Genomic DNA, 27,745 nt, shown 5'->3' with positions numbered 1-27,745 from the left:
TCAACCCCTGCAGTATTAATTCCCTCTACAAAATCTTGTACAAGCTGCCTACAGATAGAGTATCAGTTGAAACCGTAAACCCATTTATAGCTGACAACAAGATTAATGACTTGCCCTGCACTGATTTCCTCCTATTAGCTATCAGTGGATCTGTTCCATCTGTCATTTTACAGGAAAGAGGGTAAGAAGAAAAAAACCGCCAGTGCACACCACACAGACTTAATTTCTCAGTGACTTTCAAATTGGACTTATCACGAAAACGACCTACTTACATTTAGTAACTACACCTTCCAAGTGGATGATATTGGGGTGGTCAAATTGTCCCATGATACTGGCCTCACTCAGGAAGTCTCTCCTTTGTTTATCAGTGTAACCAGCTTTTAGAGTCTTGATAGCAACACAGATCTCTCTTTTTCCTGGCACTTTGAGACGTCCACTGCATACTTCACCAAACTCCCCTTAAAGAAAAAGGCACAAGAATCCATGGTCATGAACCTGAAGCATGCACTTGTGTTGTCAAACTGTTATGTCAGTACATTTGGGAGAACTGTAATACAAAAACCATAGGATCATACATTCCCTTAAAGCAAATTTAAAAGTATATTTACAGAAAAAAATGCAAAAGTTCTGGCACTTACCCACACCAATAACTTTTTCAATCTTTATGCAGGAGGCATCAATTTCTTGGCAAATTCCCTCACAGCTTGGTTTGGATCCTCATATGTAAAAGGATCCACATATGTTCTAACACCTGCAAGGCAGAAATGTTTTATTTGAAGTCACTGATCTACACGCTGCTGAACACAGAACATATGAGACTGAAGCCTTAATGATATACAACAGCAAAGAGACTGTACAATAAAAATGTACTGTAAGCCAGGAATGACTGATGAAGGAAGGGAGGACTTAAGCATTTTTCCCCCCAGTGCAATATTCTGAAGTGCAAACATTTAATATTTCCCAATATCGATGCAAGGAATCAGGCTTTTGCCAATTAATGAGCTTCACAAATCACTGCCATCACTAGCATACCAATGGCCAGTCATGGACCTGTGAGAATAAAATATATCCCTTTTTCCTATGGGAGCCAGGAAGTTCTGAGCTCAGGTCCTGGGTTTGGTACACGGAAGAAGCCATAGGATTCAGTGCTGAAAAAAAGGCAGCAAAGTTCACATTCTCTTTCCTGCAGGATTGCCTCTGGCCCATTCAGAAACTGCTTTAGCAAAGTACTGTGGGGAAAAATCCTGCCGAAATTTCGAGTGGCCCAGAACAGGTGTCTTTCAGTGGCAAAGAGCAATGCAAAAATTTGATAAACTTTTCTCCTGTCTGTACCCTCAAACCATTTTACCCAGATAACTTCTGTTTTCCCTGTTACTAAAATAAATTAATTTCAAAGTAGAATGTTTGCAAGAGGGGAAACCAGAAACATATTCGCCTCAAGAAGAATGCAATCCCTTATTTCCCGAGCACCAGAACATGAGCCATATTTTACAACCCAAGCACCAGAGCCTTTTACCTTGGTTCAAGTGTTTCTCCTCATCGGCCTCTTGCTTCGCCTTGCTGTACTTACTGCGCCTGTCAGAACAAAGCACAACGGGAGATTAGAATAAGGATCTCACTCTGAAACAAGCTCGGTTGTCCTGACCTGCAGAGACTTGAGCTGCTGGCACCTGCCACAGCCATGACACAACACACAGCCAGGGCAGGAGGATCCTCATGCTCCTCTATGTGTTATTGGCATCAACAGAGCATCAAAGGAAACACAAACCTATTTGCATCTCAGCATTTAAAGAAAGAAAAAATAGTTCATGTTTCAGCTACTTTTTCTTCAAACTTAGTTTTGCAGTTGAAGGGCCAAATTGTTTTTTAGCCCTGCTATGCAGGGATTTAAATCTACCACGGAGGTGTTTTGGTAGATTGATTTTCAAACATCATTAGGCAAATGCCGACATCAATACACTTATTTAACTGCAAATTTAAAACTGGAAACAAGTCTCTTAACATGGAAATCAGGATCTCAGCAGAAAAAAAAAAAAAGACAAACAACCAAAAAAACCACCACTTTTGACCATCAAAAATGAAGATTCCAAGGATTTTGCTTATTCTTTTAATCACTTCTTAATTATAAGGGCTGAAGAACTCCTGGTGGCAGAGCTCCTCTACTAAGTCTCTGAGCTAGAGAAAATAATGTAGCAGAGTATGTTAATTCTGTAGATTACTACTTCTACACCTACACATGTGGTATTGTAATCTAGTTATGTATTTAATTAGTTCAGCTTTAAGCTTCAATGGACAAGCAGAACTATGAAAAGCTAATACAAGAAGTTAGTTTGTTAGGGAGGATATTTAGGAGTCTGCTCAGCCAAATGTGTAGAGATTTGAAGTTGCCCAGCATCAAGTGCTACAGAGACACAGGGAAATTATTTGGGCTTTCACCCATCCATCCTTGAATGCTCAGAACCAAGCACAGCAACAGACACTGCTGAAGAGAAGGGCTTACTCTCAGTTTTCCCAGGAAATCCAAGTTACCCAGTCAGACCCAGGCGAGCTGACTGGAAAGAGGCTGGGGTGGAGAGAAGAGGGAAGGCAGAAGAAGAAACCAAGCCTAGAGAACAAGAGGCCAAGACTGGCACTGCCAGCAACGTGCAGCCGCTGCCTGAAGTGGGGCAAGGAACAAACAGGTCTGCCAGGGCCAGCAGAGTGAGACTGGGTTAATTAATAGGCTGAAAATGGTGAATAGGAGAAGAGGAAAATGGGAGCAGGTGCAACAAAAACCTGTAAGATGTGAGTTAAAAGGGGTCAAAAAACTCACAGAAAACAGGAAGAAAAGATATAACTGAGAGCCTCACTTGCAGCAAATCTCTGAGTCTTACCATACCTCTCCTGTCAGCAAAACCCCTCTGCCCCTTATCAAAAAGCATCTCACTTCCCACTCTGCACCTGCCCTGTGGAATGGCAGCTTCCCACTGCTGTCAACTGGGAGGCCATCTCCCAGCCTTTGCAGTCCTAGTGCTGGGTCATACAACACACTACGCCAATAATAAAAAAATATAAATTAACCATGAAACAGAAGGAAAAAAATCCTGTTTGACAAGTGAAGACAACCTGATCTTTGAACCAAATGTCACAGTTCCCAACATCGACACGGCTTGTGCTCAGACAGAAAAAGCAGGTACACAGCCAACCATAAACCGCTGGGAGCTTCTTTTCTTGACGCAAATAACTTAAACACAAATGGCTCCACTCACAAGAAGAGCATTACTAAAACCCACACTGGATCCAAACATCCATTTAAACAATTCACTTGCCCCAGAACTTACAGCACTGGTATAATAGAGCTGAGTGAAATAATGGGATGATGTTCTGCTGCCAGCTACTGAACTGAGTAAGAAGGAAGGGGCAGCACAAATCTCACCCAATGCCACACAGGACCAGCTCAGCTAAGGGGACTGCAGAGATGGTTTCAGGTATTATACAACTCTCTCAGAGGAAAGAAAAAAAGGAAAAAAAAGATTCTGCATTTTAATCAGGACCCTTCAAATCCATTTTATTAATGTTCAGGCACAGATGGGAAATACAAAATGCAAACAGACTTTGCATGAAAGCATTTTAAGTATGAAAAAAATCCTCTTTATCTTATTTTTAGAAAGTACAAGCACCCTAACAACAGATTAAAAAATAACCTTCTCCCACTAAAACTCAAAGACTTGCAAAAAACGAAGGGAAACAAAGGGATTACTGTTCAAGCAATATAATTGTAGCTTATTAAGTTTAAATAATACCTTCCAAACTAACTACCTACTTCCACTTCTCCACGTGTTACCTGTTGACCTCTTCTGCCTGGCTTTGGGCAGGACACTGCTGTGTGCCATTGTCCTGGAGAGCAGCCCAGGAGCCCCACGAACACGGGCTGGGGCTGCCTCTGGGGCAGCTCACCTGAGTGGCAGAAGGGAGCCTTTGTCACAGATCTGAATACCCTAATTACAGGGATTTTGGCAGTGGTGATTAAGTAGCCAGCATTCAGGAAAAGAACACAGAAGCTTTCAGAACTGCAGGGGTCAGAGACAGGCAGAGCTACAGGTGGGGCTGGTGATGAAGAGGAGTTAACAGCAGGGGAATTAGCAGGCACTGAGGTGAATTAGCAGGCACTGAGGTGAAACAGCAGGACCTGGTTACCATGCCCCTGCTCCCACCTCCTCCTTCCCTCACGAAAGAGGGGCTGGGGGGGCTCAGGCACCAGGCTGGCAGAGCACCTGCTCCCACACCACTGGCAAAAGGTGGGCAAATGTGTCGGCAGAGCAAAGATAAATCAATCTATCAGCTGGAAGAATTTCTGAGAGAAACTTTCAGACGACCAGAGGATTCGGTCAGACCATGTAACTCCATGCAAGCCCTTTTAGAAGGTGTCTCTCTCTGTTTTACACTTCCCCGAATCCTTTACAACTCATTTAGAGATGCTGCAATTTCCCTCAGCATTCCTGCAGAGCAGGGTTTAGAAACACCCACGCCATGTCCTGCCCATCCAAACCTGGGGAAATTTAAATGAACATTAGGCAGATTGGTTCTCCTGTCGAAGGACAGAACCAAACAGCTTGAGCTGCCTGAAGGCAAAGTCCTTTGACTAATTCTGCTGTAAAGATGAATTTTGGGATTTGAACAATGTCTTGAAAAAAGCATGATGCTAAATTACCAGTAATAACCCCGTGTTCAAAAGTGGGCATCCACAGCATATGCCCAGTTCCCACATTTGGCTCGTGGATGCAGAGAGGCCATGTCTGCAGGCCAAAGCACAGGTTTGATTGTACGAATACGACTTTTAGGTCATGGCTAGATTACAAAACCTTCTCATGGGGACTTGTATGGACAGAAAAGCTTTTTCTCATCTGAAGTAATTTTGGAACAAAGTATAATTATTTTGCTATTAACTTCTGCAGGCTTAGGAAGATTGTGAAATATCCCCAAAGTCCACACCTCTAAATGACATTGTGATAGTGGTTAAAATCATTAGAGTAAGAGTGAATATTAAAGTAGATTCTGTTTATTGAGAGCTACTTCCAGCTACTGGAGAGCTGTGTATTGAGGGCTATTAATTAGCAAGGCACCGTGCATTAGTACGCACAGAGCAGTTTCACTGTCCTAGTATTTCATTCATCTTGCTCCGTCTTTCCCCTTCCATGGCCTCTCTGAGAGATACCAGTGAGGAGCCACAGGACATCCGTGAGCCCACAGCCACCGGGATGCTTTTATCTCCATTGCCACCAGTGCCTGGACTGGGCTTTTGTCCCTGCAGCCCACCTGCTCTGTGGTGCCTTTGTGCAACTGCACACTCTGGGCAGAGATAAGTGAGCAGACAGCCCTGGGCAGACCTGTCTGAGCCCAGCAGGTCTGTCAGTACCTGGCTCCAGGCAGCCTCTCCTCTGACAGCTTTATGGCCGATCCTAAAGAGAATCAATACGAGGGCAAGGGGTTGACAGTTCATTTTCTAAAGAGTGATCCATTGAGGGCCAATCACCAAGCAGTGTTTATCAGCCTTGGGAAGAGGCATTTTTTTATAGGGGGAGGAAGGGAAGGAATCATCTCAAAGCAGCTCAACAGGCTCAATTCTCCAATGTGGCGACTCATAATTAGAAATCCAATGTATCCTGCTATCAATCCTACCTTAAATAATAAAGTGATCAATAAAAGTGGAGAGGAGATTAAGTCATCAAGCTCAGTGATGCTATTTTCTGTTGCAATGGCTTTTAATAAACCTGTCTCTCCACATCACATTTTCATATGTTCTGCTCTTCTTTCCTCTTGCCAGCATGGAGGCTTTGAGTTGGACACCCACACAGAGCGATCACAATGCATGTCTACTTTCCAGATACTACAATCATAGGCACTTAACTGCTCTCTAGGACAATTTAAAGAGCAAATGAAGAGGAGTTTGAGCACATTTACAGCTGATGCCATTAAACCGACCAATAGAGACTGACAAAATGTGCACCCCTCAGATCCCAGGCTTCAGACGCAGTAACGATAAAACCAGTTTTATCTCAAAGTTACACTGAGGCAAGATCATGCTGGTCTTTTTAAATGAGATTGAACACAAATATGAAGACAGAAACACTCACACTGTGTTTCTGCTACACTGTCCTCCCACTCACAGGATTGTTCCTGATGCTTGGGCTGAATTTGGGAAAATGAACAAGCACTTGGTAGAAGATTGTGGTGCTACGTCGATGAAATAACCATCGATCCAGTTCTGCTGTGTTACTGCATCTGATGCTGAATGACTGTGGCTTCCATTTTACAGTCACATCCTCTCACACAGGAAGGACTAACCTGAAACACTAGTGCAGACTCATAGACTAACACAAAAATCACCAGCATAGCAGTCTGATGGCTTAGTTCACAAAAGCGCCATTGTTTATTCCCTATCAGGAGTCAGTCCAAGAAAATCTACTGTACCCATACCCATCAAACTTAACTTCAAATTACACTAACCACAAATCTCTAGCTGGCTTGCTTCTCAATGCCAGTTATTGGAATCAGCTTTGCATTTGAAGGGCAAATAGAGCTGGAACTATTGCCATTACATCACATGCTGCTTGGTACTAATGTCGAGAAGATCAAAGCTACATGGGAGAAGGCTTGTAATGCAAATGTACTGTTTATGATGCTAATCAAAGAATTTAGCTTTGTTTGGAGGAGACAAAAAGCTCTCTGATGAAAGAGAGAGAGGGAGAGAGAAGCTTAAGTTCTTACCTCCTGCTGATGACAAAGGCTGCAATGAGAATGACCACAAGAACAACACTGCCAGCCACTGAAACAAGAAGCACTGTGGGATTGGTACCATCGCCAATGATGGGGGAAGGAACTGAAAACAGAAAAGGGAACATTAGTGTCAGACAACCTCAAAAAATCAACCTAGGTAGCACTCAATCAGCTTTCTGGCTTGTGAAGGCAGTTTAGAGTAGCACTCAAATCTACTTTCAGGCCTTTATTATATCGTCATTTGACACAATTTTCCAACAGGGTGCTAATGAGCTGAAGACATGATGTTTGATAATGATTTGGGAAACTTCAGTTCATCAGGAACAAGGACTCCCTCTCCTTCTCCCCTCCAGTGCTGCTCAGAGGGTATAATGGCTAATTTTTTTTTCCTTTCTAATTGCTTTCCACACTTCTTTCCTCCTCCTTTTTCTCTCAGTGGGGCTAGATGATCACTCCCCAACTGACAATAGAAGAGTAAGTTATTTTAAAATGTCTACCCCCCTCCTGATGGATTGTTTTCAGTTGTTAACATCCTGAATGATATTGCCACTAACTGGCATGACCTTAACTTGATTTAAGGAGACCTGTATGTCCAGAATAAAATAGGCTTGGTCACAGTGCTTTCTGCCACTGAAAAGCAAACATTTTGGGGGCTGAATTTGCACGTTTCCTTGAGCCAAGTGAAAAGCCCTACTGACAACGTAGTTTGAGCATTCTTGTCTTTATATGACTGTCTAAGAAAAAGTGCAAATATGGGAGCTGATGTAGGACACCTAACTGATCTGTGTCAACAGCTTGTAAAGAGGAGTAACAGGGTTCTATTCTTCTTAAAATATATTCCAGAAACGTGCAAACGCCTACATTTACAGGACATAAAATCTCTCAAGCATCAATGGCTTCCAAGTATTTATGGGGTGCATGTTTCCTTATGCCACAGTGAAGTACTGCCATTGCTAGAATCTAGAATGCAGCACATCCAAACAGATGTCTCATGCCAGCTTCACGGCCATGGAGGAACATTTTCTCAGAGCAGACACACCCCAGTCCAAGCATCCAACGGGAAAGTCCCAGCACACAGCCCCGTTACATCTGCACCCTCTGCTCGAGGAGAAGCAGAAGAATTCAGTGGGACTGTCCTTACCTGTGTTAGTTGTGAACTCGAAGGGCCCACTGAAGTCTCCATACCCTGCTGCTGTCCGGGCCCGCACGTGGAACACGTACGAGGTCAGGGGGTTGAGGCCTTTGATGTCGGTGTTCCTGGAGGCCGTTTTCACGATTCGGTAGCTGCGTTCGTTCTGGTCCTGACAACAGGAGAACACAGCGGTGATGGAGTGAAAATGCCTCCCTGCACAGTGAACCTGGAACCCCCACTGCCTTGCCAAAACTGTTGTGATGAAAGAGGATGAGTAACAGTGAAGGAATTCTCAAAATACATCCTGAGGGCTCCTGCTGCTGGCCTTGCTCAATCCCCCTAGCACTGTGTGCTGCAGGGGGCTCTGAGCAAGCCAAAAAGGGAGGATGAGGCAGTAGGTATGATGCTCATATATCACTGATTATTTAAGAAATCACACAATGAAAACCTCTGGCAAACAGCCAAGCATTCAAATAGGATCCTATTGATGAACAGCACATTTTACTCACACATGCTGGCACTTTCTTTTTCTTCCTACCAGCCAGAAACCATATTTAAAAAATGATAACAATATTTTAAAAAAGAAAAAACTTAGAAAATATCTTCCAAAAAGTCCATTATTAAAAATTGATCTATTTTTGGCTGAAAACTTTATCAGAAAATGTAACAATCTAGCTTCCCTGCAGATCAGACACCTTTTTCTGTATGTGGAAACCAAGTAAGTGATTTTCTTTATTAAAAAAATTAGAAGTATGAGTGTGAATGTGAGAGACAGTGCACACAAGCAAGAGCAGGTAATTGTTCATTTTAGCAGAGAGCCTTCAAAGAAAATAGCTCTTTTCATAATTCCCTACTCGAGAAGTTATTTGAAGGAATAACATCTCTAACTTGGAAAGTATGAAGAATCTAATTTTCTTTCCTTATTCTCTGTTAAAAGCCAGCCAGTCCACACTATCACTCTAAGCAGAAGCTGTCAGCAAACAGATCTTATTATTATGACTCTGTTATATACTTCATTATTATACTTCTGTCTATGAAGTAAAGCTAATGTTTCACTTCTGCCCAACATTTTTGACTCTCATTATAAATGTGATTGCTATAAAAGCTCAGTTTCTAGGTAGGAAAGAAATAACAAAATAAACTCATACCATACAGCTGGAAGAGTCTATGAGTCTTACTCTTCCAAGCAACCATTCAAGTACATGAAATCCTTAACTGGATTTTATTAAACTGAATCTATTTGGTTTCAAATGATGGAATCCTATCTGGAAACAAACCGCAGTGGAATGAAGTAAAAAAGCTCTGCCCAAACCCAAAGGGAACTCCTTGCTTGCCCCTTTTTGAGCAGTACCTTTTCATAGTATTTGACTTCGTACTCCAGGATGACTCCGTTTGGCCTGTCAGGTTCCAGCCAAGCCAAGGCAACGCTGTGCCTTGTTATCTCCTTAGCCTGGATCAATGCAATCGGGGACGGAGCTGCCAGAAGAAAAAAAAAAAAACATTATAAGTGATAATTTAGTTTTAATGAGGAAAATGTATTTTTAATTGTAACTTTCACAACATAAGCACTTTCAGAAACTGGGTTTTTCTTGGGGGGGTGGGGGCAAGGGGAAATTAGAAGCATGAAGTATATTTCCTGTTTTCTCTAACAAAATTACATTTAATCATCTCTAAGAAAGATTGGGTTTGGATCCTGGACAATACTAGATAGGTGGATTTTCAAGTAACAACACAATTGTCTAAACACTGCAATGTTCATGATGCCCAGGTAAAAACCTTCATAAGAGATCAAGGTACTCAAAGGACCTCTTATTTTTGTTCTCTGTCATTTTGGTCCTCTTCTTCCATCTCCTGAAATTAACTGATGTTATTTCATTAGGTATTTACTTTACAGGAACTGTGAAGTTCCTGAGATTCCAATCTGGTTTCTCTAAAGCTGAGAAAATATTGCCATTGAATTAAGTAAGGCCAGAGTAAAGCTGAATATGTATGAATTTGGGCCCTTCCATTAAAACCAGGAAACTTGTATTTCAAGAGTCTGAGCCAATTTGTGCCTCATAACTTGCCCTGCTTACACCCAAATCTGTGAGCAGTCCCTGGAAAATGGCCAAGGGTCAGATTCTGGCTTTGGTAGCTCCTTCCCAGCCAAAAGATACCAGAGACTGGTCCATTGTGTGCCGAAATGGCATCGCCTGACCCGGTCCCATGTGGCGCTGCATTGATGCCATGAATAGAAAAAGCAGGATTGCACCACCAAGGGAAAGGGCTGCAGCATTTTTGGAAAAACTCGACCTAGCAACAAGCTAAACTCCAAGACCCTTTAAACTGTATCTGTGTCAGTAATAAGGGCTGCAATGAAGGAGATAATGGAAAACATCTCTTTGTACACCGTACACTGTCTAAAGAGCCCCTGCTAATGCTGAAGTTCAGGTTTCTGACTGGCTGGAGGACAATGCCTTCTCCCTTTGCCTGTGATAGCAGCAGATTCATGGCTGCGCTGGGGAACGGGTTTTCTGAAGATTTATGAACCCGGCTGCCCCTTTCTTGCTGTTGCGCTGCTGTGTGGTCACGTCTCTAGCCAGCTGTTATCAAGCTCTTTTGATGCTGACAATAGCTGGTAAAAATGGCGGAGTCTCCAGGGATAAAAAGGGACATTCATGAAAATTTTAATCTTATCTAACAAAGCTGTCCTGTATAACCAGAGATTAGAGGTCTTCCTAAATTGAATATATTTCTTCTTTTGTCCCCTGACACTGTAGCTGCTCTTTTTTCCCCATTCCCCCCCTTTTTTTTTTTTTTTTTTTTTTTTTTCTTTTTTCTACCTTTAACTTTGGGATGAAGCTCCATGAAAATGTTATAAAGTTAAAAGTATCCTTGAAACAGGTATCTTTGAAAACTACCAAGAAAGACAAATAAATAAAACAGTCACTATAAATGAAAGGAAAATTGAATGCTGAAAGCCTCAACCTACTTGACCATATCAGACAGTTCTGATGGAAGTGAAAATAACCGGTAGACACCGCAGTCACAAAAGGGTGTCTCCTCTTGATGTGAAACCATCAGGGAGCTGCTTCCCGATTTACTATTTGACAGTTTGGCATCTCTGTTAGAAATGCCTCCAGAACCTTTATCTCTTTCTTCCTTGTCTGTCTCTCACAGGCAACGGCAAATACTGAATGACAGAGGAGACTATAAACACAGCCAACAGGGAGGATTCAGGTGTGCTCCATCAAATTATACCTGTGGCACAACTGCAAACCTATTTAATAACCTCACACTTCCTCAACAGAGAGTCAAACCTTTTTTTAATTCCCCTCTGCAATAAGAATACTGCTCAGCTAATAAATTAGAAATCAGATTTGTTACCCTGAAACACACGTGCACACATCATTACTGATAAACCAAGCGGAGAGAAATCTGCTTAGTTAATGAGTTTGCTGCCTCATGCAGGGCAGACAAGCAATTCTTTTTACTGAGAATCTGTCATTTATGCTGGTCTGACCTCAAGAATTGTAGAGAGAAAGTTCACTTTTTTCCCTCTATCCTCTCTTTAACCTCCTTGGTTTCCCATTTCATTTCGGCAGACATCTATATGGGAATTTAGTGAGTCCTTCAATATTGGGCTGGTAAGTGCTGTATGAAAACGCATTTCTTCTCTGTTGTAAAATGGCTATTTGCAGCAGAAGAATTTATATTAACTAAGCCTTCTTGTGAGAGACTCTTAGCTTAATATAGCTTAACAAGTGCTTTTTCCCATCTCCCAAAAATGGACAGCTGATCTTAGGCACTACACCATACTGGAATAAGCAACACGCTCCTGCCCTCCAGGACACAAAAAGCACTTGTACATCAACCCCTTCATTACTCCTTACAATTTTAAGAATAGCCCTATTTTTTCCTTCCTGCCCTTTATAAGCAAATTCATTCCCTTAACTTTTAGTATCTTCCTTTCTCCTAGATTCTGGAGATAAACCATTTGTTTCTTTGTTTTGACTGCACAACCTGCCTCTCTATATGCTATACAGAAATCCTAAGAATGCCAAAGTCCAACTACAGGACCGAGTACCAGAACTGCAAGAGGCTCTTCAGGAGCGACATCTCGGCAGCACAGACCTACAATGGTCTGTGCAATAGGGTAGTGAGCTGAAACTCTGAGGACCTTGAGGAACTGGACCCAGTACCCACAGGGAGTACTACGGTTATCCCACTGCACGGATACGATCCTCAGTTAACAATTCCCTTTTATTTCTGCAAGTAGCCCTATAAATAAGGTTTGTTTTTTTTTTTACTTGTTTTTCAGGATCCACCATCTGACCTGAAAGACTGGACTCCTGGAAGAACAACAGTTTCTCCCTGCACATGTATTACCAAAGGGTGTAAGAGTCTGGTCAATATTGTCCAGGACAAAGAGGACATCAGCACTGCCAGCTCAACACGGCACTCCAGGCAGCAGACACAGCCTTCTGAGTAAGCTTGTGCAAAATATTTACATTCTTTGTTCTTCTGCCTTTTGCCTTTAAATTGCCTCTTAGGGATGATGTGAAGATAAACATGTAAGGTTGTAAAATGATGCTTTCATCACAAGCAGAATAAAAGACAAAATATTCTCTTCTATGTGCGTGGGCTAACTGATCATTAGATACACACATTCCTACCTAAAACACATTGAGGACAGCTTGACCAAAAAAGAGTAATGTACACAATTAAGATGTTCACTGTAAGATCCCACAAAATTCATGGAAAGGAGTGGGAGATAACTTTTTCTTTCACTTTTTGCACTTTCCTCCACCCTGCTCCCTTATGCTTGGAAAGGAGCAGGAAACAATGACTTGTTTCTCAATCATCACTGCTTACAACAGCGACCTTTCTGCCACACGTGCACAGACTGCACATACCAAGCACCAATTCTACCAGAACAGCTCATTTCACAGAATGAGCTATTTTGGTGCCTAAAAAGGGGTCCCCCCCTTGAACAAAAGCACCAAGTGTAACTTTCCTGAGTTCAAAGCTCAGCAGTTCCTCTCCCTTAAAAACCCCACTCCCTACTGATGTGAATGTTGCAATTTTCTTTCATCTACTTCCTCAATAACCTGCCATTAAACACCTACTAGTAGTTTTATTACCTCAGTTCTGAGCTTGCGGCCTACAGAGAGAGAAAGAGCACAGATGTACTACAAAAACTTCACCCAAATGCCATAAAACCATATCCCAAGGCTAGCAAGTGCTGAATTGTAGCAGTTTTGAGGCGCTTTAAAGGATGGCAGAGGCAGAGTGTCAGTTTTTCATTACTGGTTCAAATTAGGAGGGGTGGGGGGGGAAAGGAAAGAGGAAAAAACCAGGAAATAAATAGATGCAATAAAGTCTCTGGCATGTAGGCATCCATGAGTGAAAACAGCCCTTTATAAAAGTACAGCACATGAGTACTCAGATATCAAAGATACACAATGCCCAGTGCTTTATTGAAGATGCCTTCTTACCCACAGCAGGGTTTACTTTCCACTCCCCATGATTTGAATTTAAATGGATCATGTTTACTCAAGGGGTCTTTCACTGACTGAAAAATATACCCACAGTTTGTACATTATCTCAGCTAAATTCAAATAACATATTTAAATTTAATTACTTGAAGCTTAGGGGTTTTCATGCTTTTCTTTATTCCCTCAATTGCACACAACACTTATTTGTTCTTATCAATGGCTATGCACTTTGTCAAGCATCAAAATTAAATGCTTGAAAGCACTAATGATGTTACTGTGATTAAGCGTTTTTACCTTCCAGGGTAGATACTAAAAGCCTGCTCCATTATTAATTACTTAAAAAAAAAAAAAAAAAAAAAAAGATAAGATTTCTGAGAATCTAACACTGAAGAAAAGTCCTCTTAGAAATCAAAACAAGATATTAAAAGATCTTCCATTAAAAGATCTTCTCTTGATTAGGACACAACATACAGAAGGGAACCTGGCACATTTCAGGTTTTCTCTTTGACCATTTACCTTGTAACACTGTGGGGGTTTATGCAAGATTTTGTAAATTATATTAGTAAATAATCTCGCAGCAGGAAAAGGATATACAGCACAAAGAATCAAATATGGTTTTAATAATTTCTAAAGGCAATGCTCTGAGTCAGATTCTGATAATTTTATTCATGTAAGAGGGCATCTTAATTAACTAGCTGTCACACTGACTTCAAATTGAGGGAAGAGAGAAATGTCCAGCCCTCTTTAGTTACATGTACCAGAATAAATTAAAAAGAAGGCAGTTCTCTCTCACAGAATCACAGAATGTTAGGGTTGGAAAGGACCTCTGGAGATCATCCAGTCCAATCCCCCTGCCAAGACAGGGTCACCTGGGCAGGTTACATAGAAATGCATCCAAATGGGTTTGGAATGTCTCCAGAAGGGGAGACTCCATGACCTCCCTGGGCAGCTGTTCCAGTGCTGTTCTTCCTCATGTTGAGGAAATTCTTATGTTTTAGTTTATAGTCATTGCTCCTTGTCCCATCACTGGGCACCACTGGAAAGAGTCTGGCACCATCCTCCGGGCACCCCTTTGAGACCTCATTGTTGCATTAATGAGATCTCCTCAGTCTTCTCCAGACTAACTAGGCCCAGCTCCTGCAGTCTCTCCTCATAAGGGAGATGCTCCAGACCCATCATCCTCTTTGTGGCATCCACTGGACTCTCTCCAGTAGCTCCTAGTCTTTCTTGCACTGAGGAGCCCAAAACTGGACACAGCACTCCAGATGTGGCCTCACTAGGACCAGAAAACATTTAAGCATGACCACAGTTCCAAACATATGGAAAGCATATGTACAAGCCACGTATGTCCATCAGGATAAGCACAGGAAAGGCTCCTGCACACGTGTGAGGTGATGTGCTCTCACAGATTAGATGTCTGTGCACATCTGAAGAGCCAAGCTGGAGTCTGGCATTCCCATTCCTCACTGTCAGCATGACAGCTACGCCTTTCTCCGAGGGACCTGCCAGAGTCTGTGGGCTGCCTGTGCACTTTAAAAATTAACCACATGCATATTTGGGGCTTTTTTCATTATTCCCTCTGTAAAAGTGGAGCAAACATTTATACTAGTGATGATTGGACCAGGTTAAGACTTGGACAAGGAGCTAGAGGCCTGACTGCTCAACCAAGCCATTGGAAGCTTCCCAAGACATTCCCGAGTCCTCTGTCTTCCCACTGTCTGCCTCTCCTTCCCCCAGGAATGACGACTGGCAAGGAACACCTCCCAGCCTGGAGAGTGAGACACGCCAAGATTCAGGCCAGCATTTTCAAGCTTTTAGCGTTTAAAGCAAAGACTTTAAATCTCTGCCTCTGGAGTAAAGCGCCCAAGGTTATCCACCCACACGTGAAAATCCTGGCCGGCGCAGTGAGAAGCGGCATGACAGCTGAGCTTGGCCCCTTTCTTCCCAATCCCTTTAACCAGCCCTAATGCTGCTGAACTGAACTTTCCCTCCTTCTTGCTAGAAATTACACTGCTCAGGGAAAGCACCAGCTTGGCCACAGGGTATTCTTGCAGGACACCTTCATCCCAAACTGACAGGCACAAGGGATCTTCCCTTACTTTCCAGGCTCTGCAACTCAGTCGCAAAGTTCTCTGAGAAAAACAAGTAACAGGCTCTCAAACCTAGGGACCAGCTCACATCAGTTATGCTTGTAATGATGTGTTCATAAAGAAAGGGGCTAGAAAATGAGATTTTAAAGACTGTTAACACAGTATTATTATGTTTTAAACATTTCCTCTGTTTTAAACTTTTCATTTCTTGCCTCTCCCAAAAGAACCTGTGCTGCAAATCTTGCCAAACCACAAAAGCTGGCTCTGACTTGCATCAAATCAAAAGCTTGAAGGAAAACCCAGGCTCTTAGCAGCAACAAATAGTAGTAAATTGAGGATTATTAGAGTGCTGTATTTTTACCACCTCAATCCAGCTTCATTTCTTGGTGACTTGCAGTGGCTGCTGAGGATCCACAAAGAGCCTGTGTGTTTTCTGGGCTGCACATCTGTGTCGCTTTTAGCACAGACTACTTCAGCATACCAGAACTGCTCTAATTTAGATCAAAACTATTATAGGAACTGAGATGACCACAGTTCCCTGTGGTTTACATCAGAAATGAAGGGAGAATGAAGAAGATTTTGCATGCCCAGGAGAGGGCTCGTTCTAGTGATTAAAGAGGGCCAGCTCTTGACAGCAATACATTATTTTCAAGTACTGGGCCCTCCAATTTTGAAGGCCAAATAATGATGTCAGCTCATGCAATGCAGGTCTGGAATTACTCCAAAGATTTGAATCTGCAAGATACAATCCCAAAGATTGCCTTAAACCAAAAGATTATAGAATCTACATAGCATTTAGCAAGAGATTTGTATTACAACTCAAGCATGGGGTCTATTTCATCTGAAAACTGCTTGTTTTCTTTCTGCTAGCTTGCTAAGAAATCCTGTTGGCATGTTCTGACACGGATAACTTAATAGTTGCCAACAGAAACATGGCAGAATACTGTGTATTTCCTGTATGTATGAATGCCAGTTTAAAACAAACAGGAAAACAAGCCTTTCAGTCATACGGCAATTTATAAAAATCTATCTGAACATCACAACCACTTAAAAACCCCAGCACCGAAACGTTTCTAAATGCTAGAATGATTAACATGGAAGGGTGAACACACTCAGAGCTGTGAGTTACTCTAGAAACTTCAGAGCTATAAGTAATTTGTTAAGATGGGGAATTAGTCAGCAGCTGTCTGACCTGAGCAGTTTTGGAGCCGCTGGTCACAAAGCAGGTCACGTTGCAGTTACTCTTCCCTCTAGTTGAGCTTGGAATCTGACCCAGTATAAACAACAATAAATTTTGTAGCCTAAAGAAGCCAACACTGATGCTCCACTACAATATACTGGATTGAGAGAAGCAAAAAAAAATGGGCCAGGCAGTCCAGACAAAGAGAGACTGCTGTGGGCCAGAGCTGTCACACTTAGAGGTGGGACCCCAGGACCTGAATTTGGGTGGCACACTTGTGGGAAGCACTTGCTGTACTTCCTCTTACTTCCCAGATGCTGGTCCAGCAAGCACAGGCCATCAGAAACCCCTGATGCTGTGCCACAATGTACAGCACCCGAGGACAGTGGCTCTGGGGGAGGTGGAAAAAGGAGTTAGAGACCATAACCCCTAGTTATTAAAGCAGATAATAATGTTGGAAATAGAGCATTCCCCAACAGTTCAAAATAAGTAGCGTAGAGGAAAATGCCCCACTTAGCATCATCCCCTCAGGACTACCCTGCCTCACGCACACACCCTGCTGTTCCTCCCAGGAAGCCAGAAGTAGCCACCAGAGGTAATGCCTCCCCAGAAATAGCCTGTCCTTCACCTGTGCACTGCTGCACAGGAGGATCTGCTGAGCTGCCTTTTCTAAATGAACTCCATTCCCCCCCAGCCCCTTCCACCACGAAATCAAAGCTACCCTTAAAGAAACACCAGCTGCCCTCAAATGAGACCCCTACCCAATTCTCTAAGCCCTTCCTCAAGTCAAACAACCATCCAGCTACTCCTCCTTCATTTTGCCATCCTCCTGCCCACAGCCGGAACAGTTAAGACATTTTTGCACACACGTCATCAGTCAACACACAAGAAGGGAAGAGCTGTTCTTAAACTGTACATAACCAATGAAATAACTTACTGTATCTGTGCCCTGCAAACCACTTGTTGTGTCCAGCTTTCAAACCTCTTACAACAGTGCTTCAATAATCCGTAAAACAACAAAAAAATATTGACCTTGCTGTTTTAACAGGGCAACCCTTTGTCTCATAGGGCATAGGACAGCTCTCACCTGATGCCCCATGTCTGTATCTATCAAAAGAAAGCCTCATTTCTGCTCCCTGGTCCTTTCTTATACTCACCACCAAGTGACCTGAGCATGTGGTTATCCCAACAGTTAGGGCATAAAGCTTAACCCACTATGGGGCAAATGTGTGATTTGGCACATGAGGCAACACATCTCCTAACATTGTTCTCCTTGGTTCTCACACAGTTACTTTTTATTTACTTGAAACATGGATGTCTAGATGATGTATATATATGTGCTAAATAACGTCCTTTGTCACTTACTTTCAGCATTAAGATTTTGTAAAAAGCGCTGCTTAAAAGCCTTTTTGAAATCCAGACAAACAGAAGCCTCTGCCCTATTTGCCACTTAGATGCCTTGGAAATAGTGAAGTATCTTCTAAACAAAATAAATAAATTAATGGTATGACGCATTTTGCTAAAGCAGCATTCGCTATTTTAATAAATAGATTTGGCCACATTGCCTCATCCTGGCTTCTGAAGTGCTTCAGTAATAGCACTAGACTTTGCCATTTGGGTTTCTCACATCAATCATCTAAAGTCAGAAATGGCAAGATTCTTGGTGGAAGAAAAAGTAATAAAATTATGAACATTTTACTTCCACTGTGATCCACAGCTCCAACAGCAACTGCAGGCTGGGTCTCAGCCATGTCCTCCTGAGCCTGCAGCACCCAACAGAATCCAAACCCAGGACTCACTCAACAATAAAAATCACAATTCCCATCTTAACACTTGAGAGCATAAATTGTTTCAAAGTCACCGAAGTTAAGGAACTTCAGCCATATTTAGTTTCAGCTCCATCACAGAGAGGCTGTTGCAGAAGGTTTGCATTTACGTATTTACATTTCAGCTGAACGAGCTACAAATTTTAATTATAGTTGATATTCAGAGTGTTCAGTTGGAACTCCGGTGAAGTACCTTCTGTACAAAGGTTAGATGGATTTTACATGATACAATCTCTGCTGTTGAGAATGCCTGAGATTGAATCAAGGTTTGGGTTTTCTGGGCTCATGTTAGTAGCACTTTGTGAAAGACACTGGTCTGACAGCACTTGGAGATCCTCATTCTCCCAGGATGCTGCAAGACACTCTGCCATACTCCCCATGAAAGTTCCTCTTCTCCAGGGGAAAAAGATACTCTGTGCTTTTGGAAAGTACCACAGAGGATCAGACTGCAGCACATTTAACTCACACTTGGAGCTCTCCCACCAGGTTCTTTCACTGGAACTGAATTAAACCCCCTTTCCTTCACCCACAACGGGCAGATTTGTTCAGGAAATTAAAAATCATTAATAGACCCGATGAGAGAAAAAAAGCTCTGCACAGTGTTGCTGCGAAAAGCAAAATTACCTATGTTTGCCATTCATTTAAAAAAAAAAAAAAAAGTGATGAGGTACAAACTGGGGAAGAGCCCTAAGCTTCCTGAAACGCATAAACCTTAAAATTAAAATCTTACTTCATGATGTCAGTAGCCAATTACATCATAGGTGGCACATAATTAAACTTATAAAGGGGTTTCATTATTTTTGGTTTTATGCTGGATACAGAAAACCAGTGCATTATTCGTTTTAAAATTGTGTCAGCTGGAAAAACCCCAAGTGGAATCAGCAATTAAATATTAAAGGTGACTGCCTCAGTGTAAAACACTCCAAAGAATAATTGGTTTCCTGTGCATTGCAAGTGCCATTACAAAGTCTGAAAAATTTCAATCCTAAAAATAAATAAACTAAGTAAATAAAAATTTAAAAAAAAAAAATTCAACCTCATGAAGTTATGGGGCTTTTAAGCTGTACAAAGACCAACCAGTATTATGTCCTGGAGAAGTACTGAGCTACAGTCTGGGCAAATAAAAGCCCACGAAAACAATAATCCCAAATTCACTCAGCAGTCACACAGACTGGTCTGTACTCTGAGTTTGGACCTTCGTTTCTAGTCCCATATTGCAGCAGGTAGGATGATACTCTGGTTAAAGCAAAATGCCACTTGTGCAAGCAGTGCTGAGAAGTCTCCCTTTGAGCCCAATCCACCCTTTTCACATCAGTTTTTCCCAGTCCTTCCATTAATTGCAGCTTTAACCTTCAGCACAGGCAGCAGTGACAGCAAGAGGCTCTTGCAAAGGCACCGCTGGGTCTGCACCTCCTGTCTGAGGTATCACAGAGAGCCCACAAATCCCTGCAGCTCCTTCAGGACTCCCCTTGGCTGCCCCATCCCAGAGTGCCCAGGGAGCTTGAAAAACATGGGATTTAACACTCAGCCACTTACATATTCCAGTCACTTTCTGCCTTATTTATGTGCATGCACAATATCCTGATAAACTATATGGGAGGCTGCGGCTATTCCATCTGCATTCCCTTTTATGCTCGAAAGATAAATTGGGGCTGATTCAGAGGACAGATTTAAAGAACGCAGTCTGTTACTGAGACAAGCGCAATCTTCCCAGGGAGCCCTTGTAGCGGGTTGTCTCCAGATCATGCCTTGATTTGTTTGCTAAAATAAATGGGACAGCACACAAAACTCAATTCATACACAAGACACCTCTTCCAGCCCACTATGCCTTCCTATTTTGCTTAGTCAAAGCTGTCTTGTTCTATTATCTCTTGACAGGACCACTTAACAGCAACATAGAAAATTAAAAATAATAAAAAGCTAATTAAAAATTTCAGTGCTTCCCTTTTAGCCTTCGGTCATCTATGGAAATGAAAGACGTTTATATCCAAAGCACATTACAGTTTAAGGGTTTTTTCTGTCTGTAATAATCCATGGATACTTTCAATGGATTTTAATACAGACAAAACCAAAGATATTTTATGGAGCAGTAGAAGAATTTAATAAAAAATCAGAATCAGTCAATCGTCTTTTTAAGACTAGGTGATAGAATTCAATAGCAGGGATAAAAGTCCTAATAAACTCTGCGGGAACAGTTCAGAAGGCTGAGACAAAAGCTATCATTTCCTTTTAAATTAACAGTAGGATTTTTCCATAAGGGATGGTTTGAAATACAAATGACCACAGGAATAAAATACAAATGCTTGAGCTTCCTACATCTCTCTTGACTGCATTTTAAAAAATAAATACAAAACCATGGTCAACTTTTGTTATCACCAGTTTCCAAACCACAACTTTCAGAGACCCTGAATCCAGTCTCAGAGTGCACTCGAAGTTCTGGGGCTCTGGTTCTTGAATTTAGTAATGAAGGCAGATTACCTTAATCTAAGGAGACGCCATGAAATCCTTCAAGTGGATGCAGAGAGAGGCTACGCATTTGCCCACTTTGTTTGGGAGGGGAAGCCCACTGGAGCCCTGCCATGATAATAAAGCGCTCCCTGCACACCAGTTCACACGTGGGACTAAATCTGAAGTGACATTTCTCAATGAAAGAAGCAGTATTCACTCGTGTGCTCAGCATTTTGATGTCCACCAGAATCTGGCAAACATGATTATAGAGAACCAGCAGGCATGCCACAGCTCTATTTAGCCCTCACGGTTTAAAGCAATGCTACGCAACATATAAATAAAATATAACGGGCTGCCTTGGGATGGCATTCTGGGAGTGGGATTTCATGAATATGGATGGCCTTGACATACATTTCACAAGGACAGAATATCTGAAGCAGAGTGGGCTGCATTACCGACCCTTTGGGGTCAGTTCAGCATCCTGCCCTCCAAACTATGAGCCAATGCAGAAACTTTTGGGCTTCAGGGACTAGCTGTGTTTATTTGTGCTACTCTGCACGGCATTTTAATTAGTAACTGTGTGGATTTAAAAACTGTGAATGGACACACAGGGGTAGTTGTGAAGCCTAGCTTTTGTGTTTCTACTCTCTCAAAAAATCCTGTTTGAGGACACCAGCAGGGGGTTAATGGAACCTTTCATAAAGTTCTCCGAAGCCTTTTATTATTGCTGAACTACCAACTGGACTCTGCTGCCTCTCTGGCTGCTTTCCAATTAATTTAGTCATCTGCAAAAACAACTAGAGAATTTAGAAGCCCATCTTAACATCTAGTAGGCACAAACATTCTTGGGCAAATTCTCTTTCCACATGAAAATATTTCTGTGCCAATTGTTTAAGGGAAGTGCTCATACCAATCGTCAAGCTCCATGAATGGGAAATGTCAGTGTGCTGCCGGGGAAAGTGAGCACACAGTCAAATAGTCCAGAGCAAATAAAAGCTGCAGGACCACATCTCCATCTCCGTCAGTTTGGTAACTATCCATCTGTACCAGCAGCACTGAGACCAGAATTTTATGCCTCCTTGAAGTAAACTTATACGACTTAAATATATCAACATTCCCCAATGCTGAAATTAAGCATTTCTTTCCCTAGAAGGATGTGTAACTAACCTCCATTTTCCATAACAAACCACGAGATCTTTTAAAAAATGTGACCAAATTTTTATTTAAATGCTGCAATTACATCTTGGCTCTATCTGACATGCAGTTTGTCTAAGCTGTTCGCTGAACCCTGAAGCTGGTTATTTACTAAGGATCTTTAGAAAGCACTTTTTTATTTCCTTCCAACCAAGACTTGTATCCCCCACCTTGAATACAAATTCATGGAAATGGGTGGTGCAGACAGCTTTGCCAGAAAGCAAGCGGTTGTTATTTTAATTATTATTTCTTTGTGGAATGCTGCAGTTACCTTAAAATAATAATAATTTAATCCTTCTCAACAATAGTTTTCCCGGTTTTGTTTTTAAGACAGGAGCACGTATGCCTAACTACACATTTATTACAGACCATCAGTTAAAGCCTCTGCAAGAACACAGAGCTGTTAAGAAGAAACTCCCACTTGCATCTGCCAGCTTGGAGAAGCTCCTTACTCAGACACTTAAACTTACACACGTAATTAAACGTGCAGCAGAAGAAACCTGAGGCGGTCAACACATGACATCTTCAAGTCTCTGAGAAATCTCATATTCAATGCTGAAATCTGCCCATCCAAAAGTATTCCCCACTGTTCACTTCCATGCAATTCCCAAATTTCTAGCACTAGGATCACTTTTCTTTCTGCATCTCCCACTGCATTAATATTTGAAAGATCTGTGGTTTCCCAAAATACATCATTTGGTTTGCTTCAGAAGTCGTCACAGTAACTCCTTTCAATGTAAGTCTTCAGATATCAAAAGCCAAAACATAAGTCCCTTGGAAAACCAAAGCAGGGGAAGAAAAGGCAGGTGGCTGTCCTGCACAGCCTGGCAGGTCACCTCACTGATCAGGGCAGGTGAAACCCTACAACAGTGGACAGCTGGTCCCAACCCTCCTGCTTGAACAAGCATGCGCAGGGGGGATCACTGCTCATGTCTAGCAGAAAAATGTGAAGCCTTAGAAACCTCACCAATTTATATTCAAAATGAGAAAGTTGCATATAATTAGCCTGGAATGCTGCAAGATCTTGTAAAAAATCACTTGGAGTGTCACACTCATGGATCATCCCTTTTCCAAGTCCTTGCTTACTAGTTTTTATTTTCTTTCCTACGGAATTCAGGCTTAACACAGCTCCATTTGGGGAATAAGGAGACTGCTGATCCATCATCCTTAGTACAAACACCTTAAAGCAAAGTAAGAACACCCCTTTTGCAACTCCCCATTACCCTGGCATTTTACAGAAAAAATAATGCAGCAGCCAGTAGTATCACACACACTTCCCATGCTCTGGACAGCTGGCATGCATCCAGATGTTTGCCAAGAGATTATTTTAAATCAGGCTTGTGGGGAACTGGGTGGCCAGGGTGCTGTGACTGTTTATACACACCCAGCTACATGCATGGGTATACATCCTCACGGGTTTGTGTGCCTGAAAAAGGACTATTGGAACAGACTACTTGCATCCTTTGGCTGCGGGAAACAAGTAACTGGAAAGGGTGGGACTGTGCTGGTAGCAAGTACTTAGAATAAAAATAAGAACTCAATTGACTCTTGGATGCCTGTGAAGGCTACAGCCAGGCCAGCTGTGCCCAGCACCTGGAGTGCCACTTGCTCTCCTGCTTGGGCAGAGGCTCGAACTCACCCTACTGCACTTCTCCCGGGCTGGGCCATCCAGCCTGATGTCACCTCAACACTTTCCAAAGAGTCGAAACGCTCCTGAGGAACAGCCTGGCCCAGCACCTTAATCCCTCCCTCCACAAAGCCCTGAACCCCACCAGCACAGCCCCATCCCGACATCACCCATGGGAACAGGGCAGGAGTGGGGCTGGAGAGCCCACCAGCCGTGGAAGGGGAGCTGACTTGCACAAGCCTCCCGACAGCCTCACCAGGGACTAGGGAAGGGGGATGCCACAACAGAAAATTACTTATTTTGCCAGCTTACACTATTTCATAGGGTCTGCGAAACTGTGACATGAGCGCATGATGAATTCTGTCTTCACATCTTTCCCCAGCTATTTGGAGATGAAGTCTTCCTTGGGGTTATACAGCCCTTCAAAAATTATGTTTCAACACAACAATAAACAGCTCTTCACCAGGACTGCATTTTAAAAAAGGAACATTTTTTGCAAGAGCTGGGCATAAAACTAGCTGTCTGAATGACTACAGACCTTGCTATTTTTAAAATCAAAATTAACTTCTTTCAGCACCTATCGATAACATTCTTAATATGCACATAAATATCACCACACACAAAATCAAAAAATGTTATGTTCACTCTCAGCAAACAGAAATGATTTACTATTACTTACACTGAATCCAGGACTATACTCAAAGAACATGAGGGAGCTCAGAGAATCACATGGATCGATCAACCTTCAGAGTAACTGTTAATTTTATTTTCCAGTAGTAGTTTAAGGCTGTTCATGCAGCCACCTAAAGAAAGCTCTGTGACTGAAATCTACTCAACACTGTCTTTTGATGTTTCACTACAGAGCAATTCTTTGTAGGTAAGTTATAAATATCCAGGAAAATAGTACATTAAAAAGAAAATACTAAAATCCTTAGCTTTCCTGGCCTTGGCATGAGTTACTTTTGATCTGCCTGAGCAACTACTATTTTTTTGACATGAGGAGTGCACACTGACCAAGGGCAATGTATGTTCATGAATTTTTACTGACTGCAAATGTAGCTCAGCACAAGCTAAACCACACTGGCATAATGTAAGACCTTATATGCATTTTCCATGCTGTTCTGTACAACACGTGAGGAATGCTAATCAGCATTGGAAAGGAAATGTGGGCTTTCAAAGAAGACCTACGGAAATGCAAAATGGAAATATATATTCCCCTACCAAAAAGTCCAGAGGAATTTGCGAGTCATAGCTCCCACTTCTTTCCCCTCTACCCCTGCCATTTCTTACTTGAAACACCACCATCCTTCAAAGGATTGGGATCTTTCAGGTTTGGGGTATTTTTCCTTTTAGTAAAGGAATTAAGAACATAACAAACAAACCTAAAGGCTAAATAAAACTGAGTCTGAGTAACAGCTGACATTTCCCTTCCTTGCACTGGAAGTCAGTATTTTGGGTTCATTACAACTGTCCTAGAAGAATACTCAATTCACACAGATCTTCTCAGTGGTGCTCAAATCCTGGTGGCACCCTGACCCATTTTAGTTCCTGCCTGGAAATGGATACCGAAGCACTGCAGGGCTCTGAGTGACACTGAGGGACCGGGGGAGCACACAGAAGACGGGGAAGGACTGCAGCACCGCCAGCCACCCCACTCTGCCCAGAGATGAGGCAGCTCTGAGACAGGTGAACACACGGCCGCACAGGCCAGGGGTGGGGCACTGCACAAAGCGGCTGGGACGAAGAGTGACAGCAGGAGGAGGAATAACTGAGACAGAGAGCCCGAGATGCTCTCAAGAAGGGTCATTTCTTGATCCTGAGCACAGGCCGCTTGAAAACATCCAGTCTGATGCAACGGGAGAAAGAGTAGGTTTATTTATTTATACTGTATTTTCATCCTAATTGGCACGTCCTGCATCCATCTAGCTCTGCCCGTCCACTTAAGGAAACACGGAGCCCCAGGTAACCTAACAAGGTAACAAATCACCAGGCAGTCTGTTTATTCAGAAGCATCAACTGCTTAAATTCCAACAAGCAAAGGAGCGGAGCAGGACACCCATCCCTCATAAAATGCAAACAAATCAAAGGGAGCCAAGCAAGCAGGATAATAAGTTTGGATTTTAAATCTCATTTAAGCTTGTGTAGGCTCTGCCCCCCACACTGCTCCCCTGCCTTACAAATGATTTTAGCATCCATGCAAAAACCTTGTCCCTGCAGCACTGCCACACAGAGGGACTGAGCAGGGAACCGGCCTCTCAGGCTGGAGACCTAAACAGCTCAGCTGTTTAATCCTTAATAAAAATATAAACTGTTCAGCACCTCTTCAAAAAAAACGACACAAGCTTCCTGCATGCTGTGAACAAGATCTCTTTATTGAGAGCTTTACTTTTAATTTTGAACAGCTTCACAGCATTACCCTTAGCAGAAAAAAAAAAAACCACCAACAAGCCCGGAGATTTTTGAGCTACTCAGTCAACAGCCTGATAGAGTTCCTCATTGAAATTAGCTTCTCCTAGCAGCATCACATGAGAATTGCTGGTCTGCATCTCTTCCACAAGTCATTTCACAATTTTTTAAAGATGTACAAAGTGCTCATTTCATTTCATTGAAAACAGAAAGCCAAAAAAGCCACCACTGCTGGTGGACACCCTCAATATCAGCACTTAGAGTACTCATCGTGCTAAGAACACTGGCTCCAAGTTTTAGCAGCTCAGCGTTCCATCCTTGCTTTTTTAATTCTCTTCATTCTCATATGGTAAAAGAGTAATGGGTCCCATCTCAAAAAAAAAAAAATTATTATACTAAACCTGCAGAGTAGTGAACTGAATTCACAATTCAAAATTCTTAAAATGTCACAACACTGAAGTATTTCACTAGGAGATAGAAATTTTTACTTGCTTCAAAGCCTGAAATTTTGCCTTTTTTTGGAAAAAAGAAAGCTATAAAAACAAGACATTTTCCAAAGCAGAAAAAATACTTTTTTCACATGATTTTTGATCCTACTTTGAATAGGAAATCTTATTTTCATTTAAACACTTTTCTACACTATTGGAAACTGAAAAGAGTTTCTAAACAAAGAGTGGAAAGCAAACTGCTTCGTTTCATTATCTCCAGGATTAAAACAACAAAAGCAAACAAAAACCCACCTGTGCCTTTCAACTGCACCTTTTATGTCATTGCAATGCATTCCATCAGTTTTGTGCTGAATGTATCACCAGTGATTTCTCTTTGCTTTCTGCTTGTCTCCAAATGCACACCTTCCACAGGGGCTGACACCAAGGCAAGCAAGCACACAGATACCTGGATTCCCGATTCTCGCATCAAAAACTGCTTCAAAAATTTCTGCATATTCAGATTATATGGTTGCATATTTGGAAGATCAAGGTGTTAAGAGAAAAAATTCCCTAGTCCCTTGCATACTTATCATTTCTACTGAATTTAACTCAGAGAGGCACCTCTTGCAAACGATTTTAGCAAATTCTCCAGAATACAATCCAAAAGCATTGCTCATACGTAAAGAACTAAAAAAACCTCCCCATACTGACAACATTTTTTTTCCTATCAGGTGTTGGGAAGCACAAGCATAGAGAGCAAAACCAATAAAGTAATTTACACATTTTGAGTGTTGGTGGTTTCGTTTTTATTAGTAAAACAAGGAAGAAGTGCTATTAAGGGAGGAGCTTGGTTCTAATCTGAATTTAGAATTGCCTTAAAGAAACCAAAGCAGCTTTACATTAGTGTAAGAAAGGTACAAGATCAAAACCAAGCCTGTGGCAGTGCTCCATCATGACATGATTTCTTTATAATGAAATATAGTGAAAGAAAATTAGTGACACAAGGATTTTAATGCACCCCAGACACACATTTACAATGATTAAACAGATCAGTACTTGTAAAACCCAAGGGTCTAACTTTACGAACCTTTACTCAAGCAAGCAGTTTCACTAAAATCAATGGGATTATTTGCATATGTAAGGATATTTATCTCAGCTGGGATCTGTAGGTTTAGGCCACA

The 27,745-nt window shown here is 42.0% G+C and overlaps 1 protein-coding gene across 1 annotated transcript in view; it reads right to left on the bottom strand.

Moving 5' to 3' along the window:
- Positions 1 to 27,745, bottom strand: part of EPHA4 (EPH receptor A4) — a 103,880-nt gene that overhangs the window by 18,017 nt on the left and 58,118 nt on the right. The window contains 7 exon segments of the mRNA XM_039556855.1: positions 273 to 458; positions 639 to 686; positions 689 to 751; positions 1,517 to 1,575; positions 6,748 to 6,859; positions 7,898 to 8,057; positions 9,240 to 9,364. Coding sequence (XP_039412789.1) covers positions 273 to 458; positions 639 to 686; positions 689 to 751; positions 1,517 to 1,575; positions 6,748 to 6,859; positions 7,898 to 8,057; positions 9,240 to 9,364 — 753 coding nt within the window.

Source organism: Corvus cornix, chromosome 9, assembly GCF_000738735.6.
Source record: "Corvus cornix cornix isolate S_Up_H32 chromosome 9, ASM73873v5, whole genome shotgun sequence".
NCBI classification, from domain to species: Eukaryota; Metazoa; Chordata; class Aves; order Passeriformes; family Corvidae; genus Corvus; species Corvus cornix.
The sequence above is the reverse complement of the archived record's forward strand: the minus strand, read 5'-3'. Positions and strand labels throughout refer to the sequence as shown.